We start from the raw sequence: 5,915 nt of genomic DNA on the forward strand, positions 1-5,915 counted from the left end.
CATTAAGACAAAAACAGATATTTAAATTGAAATTAGAAGGACAGTTCTTGTGGGAATAGGGTGGGAAAGTGTTCTTGTGAATTATTTTAAGGGCAGTACAAATCAATACAAACCGAAAATAGCTCTAAATGAGTAATGAAGTGGTCCTGTTATAACTACACCCTTTAACTATGACACATACTGCCCACAAAATCTAATCACTGCATTCAGCAGTGTAAAAATCATTCAGCAAAATATGTAAATTCAATACTTACAGATGCCAAAGCTTTTCCAAGTGCATCACCTGTCTGTGAGCTTCCAGCAGCATTTCCTCTGGTTCCTGAGTATTTCAAAGAGGAAAACAAACCAAGAAGTTTAGCAGGCAAGCAGGCATGCTTTTTTAGCACTCTGCCATTATTTCAATGGTGTTCTCCATTGTTGTTGCACATCTGTCACAATAAACCTGCAAATACTCTGCATGTGTTGTATTTAGTAAGCTAAAGTAAAGATGGGTTCCTTACCAGTTTGTACATTAATGAAAGTCAGAAAGTTTCTTTTCTTCCTTTCTTTCATTTTTAAACTCAATACTAAAAAATACGTTGAGTCAAAAGGTACAAATTTCCAGTTATAAGTAAGTACTGGGGATGTACATGATAAATGTAACTAACACTGCTGTATGTCATTTAGGAAAGTTAAGAGAGTAATCAAGGGTTATCACAAAGAAAAAAAAATTTCTATTGCTTTAATTTTGTGTCTATATAAGATAATGAATGCTCACTAAACTTATTGTGATAATCATTTCATGTTGTATTTAAGTCAAATCATTACACTGTACACCTTAAACTTATACAGCACTATATGTCAATGACGTATCTCGATAAAGCTGGAAGAAAAAAATATGAAAAGAACAAAAAAAATATATATGTATTGAAAAATATGAGATTCACTACAAATCGCCAAATTCAGTTTTAGGGAGTTTTGCCAACCTAAAAAAGCTCACCTAGGATGCTATCTGATCCATTGATGGGAGGGGTGTGTGAGGCAGCAACATAAGGTGAACTGCTGGTACTGGCACGGTGGAAGCTGGACATTGGTGGAAGACTTGTGTTTATGTCTGTTGGTGAAACTGAGTGTGGAGGATAACTCTAAAGAAAGGGGGAAAGAGACATGATCTATTAAATATATTTTCTGAATAATATGCACATATAACTGGGCAACTACTATAACAGGTTAAAAAGAACATCATAAATTTGCAGCTGAAGAGCACTACTCTTGTCATTTACTTTTTCAAAAGGCATGAAGTAAGCCTAGAAGTATTTCAAAATTCAGAAGTTTTGGCAGAATCAAATCTTACACTTGTAATCCAAAAGAAACACAAGTGAGGACAAAGTGTTGCTGCACCCTAGTCATGTGTTACAGCCTACCAAGCGGTCATGTGAATGAAGGCTGCCATAACTACTGGATTGAGACATGTGGGAAGTGGAGGTCCCCAGAATTCCACCAAAACCAGGCTGGCTCATCCCATTTGATGAACTCCAAAGGTCAGAAGAATTGTGGGTCCCATCTAAGACAAAAAGAGAAATATAAAATTTTCCTTAGCCAATATTTTTTCTTTTATTTTGATGATGCTATAAAAATTCAAAGGGTACCCTCCAGATATGTTTTTCTTCCCCTTTCCAACCTAGTCTTACATCTAGTTTTCTTCCCTCCAAACCGTATAGTTACTATGTTAAATGAAGGAATAAAGCTTTATAGTTAGAGGGAGAAAAAGCAATTGAAATTGTAGTAGGCAGGTCATTATAAAAATCCTCACAAGACCTAAATTCATATCAGGGAGGACAATAAAAATTCCAAATCTGGGGATAGGTTGGATTTAACTTTTGGTTAAATGGTATACCCATATACAAAAAGTTCTTAATCTATAAGCAATGTATATTATACCAAACATTCTCAAACTAGAATAAAGAAGTTTCTCTTACAGAGAACCTAAGTAATGGATAATGACTATATTATAGTCAGCCTTCAAAAGAAATGTGTTAGCAATGACTTCACTCACCAATGTAAAGTCAAGGAACCATTTATATAGTAATTTATTGCTCCCATAGTCCAAAACCACAAAAGACCAAATAAAAATGATTTGCTAACAAGAATGAAAGGAAGTGCAACACTTTTTCTCTCTTAAAGTCTTATTCTGTTCTATGATATTCACTTTTTATTTGCACTGATAATTCTAGGAGTGATATGAATCTGTAATTTAAACAAGAAACTAAAATTGTTAATAGATTTTATACATTTAAATCCTAAAATGAGAAAGAGCAGCTTTACTCACTTTTCTCAACTGAAGTCCTTTATAAATTCAATCAATATTAGATGGGCACTCCGATGCTTCGCTGAGTAATCCAACTACACTGCAGTCAGCAATAATTAGCAATAGGAAACTTTAAAACTAAATTTTAATTTGCTTCAGCCAAACATATCTAGATAAAAAATGTCTGAACTTCTATACAGATATTCTCTTTCCTCACAACTTTAAAATATTAGCTAATATACAAGAGATAACTGTTGTAGTACTTGACAACTATTTGGCAGTACTTACCTTGCATAAAGAAAGTGCTAGCAAACATACTGGTTGGTGGCTTGGGAGATGGATAACTAGGAGATTCACGGTTGAAGTCATCTGAATTTGGGGATGGTGCATATACCTTAAAATTAAACAGGAAATTTAATTAAAATGTAAATGACTGTCATACCACTTATGTAAAATGTGTTACATTTCCTGAAGGGCCTAAAAAGGCCTATCCAATATCTAAAAAGGCCTACCACAAATCCAAATAAATGGCCTAAATCCTCATAAATAACGTCTAACTTGGATATTATCTACCTGTTTGTTTTTAGCTGATTTCTAGAGAAAAAACTATTCTAAATATCCCTGTAATGCATCTTTGTGTGACAATTACATCAGGTGGTTGAATAAAGTCACAAATGTTGACTTTGCTTACAAAACACAAATCCATATAGGCTCATGATTCAAAATGTGATAGTGGACACTAATGTCTTTTGAATACAGCATGAAATAAAAGTTTTATTTTATGAATTTGTTCATAAAATCCATTCTTTTCACTGTTACAAGATTTATCAAAATCAAAATGAGTTAGACTAAATGTTACTATTCTTTATTACTACTAAAGGTTAACTGTGAAAGGCACAACACAATTGTTCAGAAACTTCCTTAACTTAGTAGGGTTGGCAAAATTAAAACCAAGTTCTGCTCAGGGGTTTTAATTCTTTAATTTCAAGTAAATTTTCAAGTCTGGCACAGCTTTCAGAAAAGTCTCATTTAATCTGTCAGAGCAGTATTAATTTCCTCTGGTAAACCTTTGCTTCAGATAAACAAAGTATGAACATTTTGAATTGGCAAATGGCCAACGCTGGCATTTCTCTGGAAAACTAAATGGGCATCCAAATAACTGTAATCATCAAAACATGATCAAACCATTCTCATGATGACTACTGAAACCAAGAAGGAAGACAAGTAAGCAACACTTAAGGTGATACATGGTCTGTTAAAGTAAACCAGGAGTCAGGAAGAATGGAAAGGTGTCCTACTGTGAGCAGTGTATGAAACATATTTCTTTTGTTTAGTCTGATAAGGGTACATCTATTAAATTTTAATCCAAAATAAAAATTCAAAGTGTTCACTTAACGTGGAAAAAAGTAACTAGCTCAATAAAATTATGGGAGGATGCATAAAAAAAAGCATCTACATATTTTTTGCATAAGCACAGAAGATTTCTGGAATTACACATAAGAAACTTAATGGTTACACCTCTGGACTTATAATTGGGGAGGAAAATGTTTGCTTTATGCCGTTCCACACAGTTTGATATTTTTATCAAGCATACATTCCTATGCACTAATAAAAAAGTGGAGGAAGCACACACATTAAAATGGGAGCCAATTTTTTATTTACATAAACTGTCATTTATTCTTTCTCTGAGGCATTAACTAACTGTAAAGATTCCTGGCAAATTACCTAACCTTCTGAGACTCAATTTCCTCATTTGTAAGATGGTGCTAACATTACCTGCATGCGGGGGCAGGGGTTGATAGGAAGATTAGTTGAGATAATACATAGAAAATGTTTAGGGAATTCCCTGGCGGTCCAGCGGTTAGGACTCTGCACTCTTAATGCTGAAGGAACAGGTTTGATCCCTGGTTGGGGAACTAAGATCCCACAAGCCACACGGCCAAAACAAAACAAAACAACCTCCCCCCAAAACAAGCAAACAAAAAACACAAAAACAACCTGGATTCCTCAAGATGGCTAAGGCGCACAGAAGGCTCGAAAATGTTTAGCATGGTAACCACTCACTATGTATTAGCTAATATCATCTTTCTAATTCTTATAAGAGCAGTTACACTGCTACATACTGTGCCTGTTTAGTACTCAACTGCTATTTCTTATAGTTTTTGTCTGACATCATCCTACTTATATACAGTTCACCCTAGATAAAAGGTTAAAAAGTCAATTTTTAGTCTTCTTGCTAGCCATGCTATTACAAGCACAGGTGTGTCTTTTTAATGGACTGGCATTCAGGTTAGTTCATCCCAGAGGGGAAAACACACACTTGTGGTACCTGAGAAGTTTGGGACAAGATATATTCCTAAGAATCACCCAGAAGGATCCTAGATAGGTGATTATGCATTATACATATTAAACATATTTTTCTAGTTTGGTGCTATGACATAAAGACAGAGTTAGAATGAAAGAATTAGATATACACAAATGTGTTTGCAATGTATTAGATAGGCTGATAGGCAGGAAAAGTTTTCAGGAAAGGAATTTTGTACTTTTTTCTTTTAATCAAGTTTCAGCATCAAAATTTAGCTTTAGCTAGATGTCCTCTGTCCCCTTTACAATATACAGATTTTTCCCAAACTATGCTGAAACCACAAACAACAAAAAAGAGATGTAGAAAGAAAACACAAATGAGAATAAAATTTAGAAGACAGCATTACAACATGTTTTTGTCACAAATGCTTATTTACTATGTATACCATCACTGATCTGAAAGTATACAATATAAAGTTCTCTAATTCTATCTAGGTTTTAGATTGAAACAGTATGTAAACCTCCCAATGATACTTATGAAAAACTCCAGTTTTGATGTGTCATTTCACACAAAAAATCTACATAATTTGTCAGTTAAAATTTATATATAATCTCCCAATATATATTTCTTTATCCTTATTTCTATTCAATTCACTATATTCCATACAAGATAAACTTACACTTCAAAAAATTTTAAATGTATGCAATTACAAAAGCAAAGAACTTCTGCTGATTTACAAAAGAACTTTTGCTGACTTTATTGATTTACAAATCACTGTAAATAAAGGAGAATATGCTGATCAGATAATGGTTAATTGATGACTATCATGGAAAGCAAGAAAACCAAGATAAAACACACGAAGCAGAAGAGGCTTGCCTGCTTGCCTACTCGTATGTAAAAATTTTGAAGCTGTATTGAGAACACAGGGCTCATTTTAGGGCAAAGTTGTGTTTAATGTTAGTCTCTATAAATAGACTTTGAAAAATATAAATGGACTTTTAAAGAATAGATCTTATAAATGAAAATGGTAAAAAACTCTAAATTACTGTAAGTTTATCATTTATTTACTAACATAAGTTCAAACTTTTTATCCTGATAAAAATGTTTTGAAAACCATGGTTCTCAAAGAGGCCCATCTAACAGCATTTCTAACACATGACAAAAAACTTTACTTTTGGTATCTTAACCATAGCTTGCAAAAACATAGATGCAATGTTATGAAGCAGCAGTTGTGCCAGTTGCGATTTTTCAGATCAAAGAGTTCTTGCGGCAAAGCACAACTGATGTGGTCTCAAAGACTTTATTAACTCCAGATGTAGGGAA

The 5,915-nt window shown here is 33.6% G+C and overlaps 1 protein-coding gene across 3 annotated transcripts in view; it reads right to left on the reverse strand.

Annotated features, from left to right (window-relative positions):
• TCF12 (transcription factor 12) overlaps positions 1-5,915 on the reverse strand; it is a 366,571-nt gene that overhangs the window by 40,754 nt on the left and 319,902 nt on the right. For all 3 annotated transcript variants that reach the window (XM_007458915.1, XM_007458914.1, XM_007458916.1), the window contains 4 exons: positions 2,576-2,681; positions 1,404-1,543; positions 980-1,124; positions 255-319 (listed from right to left, as the gene is read on the reverse strand). In XM_007458915.1, the coding sequence (XP_007458977.1) occupies positions 255-319; positions 980-1,124; positions 1,404-1,543; positions 2,576-2,681 (456 nt within the window). The remainder of the gene's footprint in view (positions 1-254; positions 320-979; positions 1,125-1,403; positions 1,544-2,575; positions 2,682-5,915) is intronic.

This window comes from Lipotes vexillifer, unplaced genomic scaffold (genome assembly GCF_000442215.2).
Source record: "Lipotes vexillifer unplaced genomic scaffold, Lipotes_vexillifer_v1.1 scaffold102, whole genome shotgun sequence".
In the NCBI taxonomy this organism is placed as follows: Eukaryota; Metazoa; Chordata; class Mammalia; order Artiodactyla; family Lipotidae; genus Lipotes; species Lipotes vexillifer.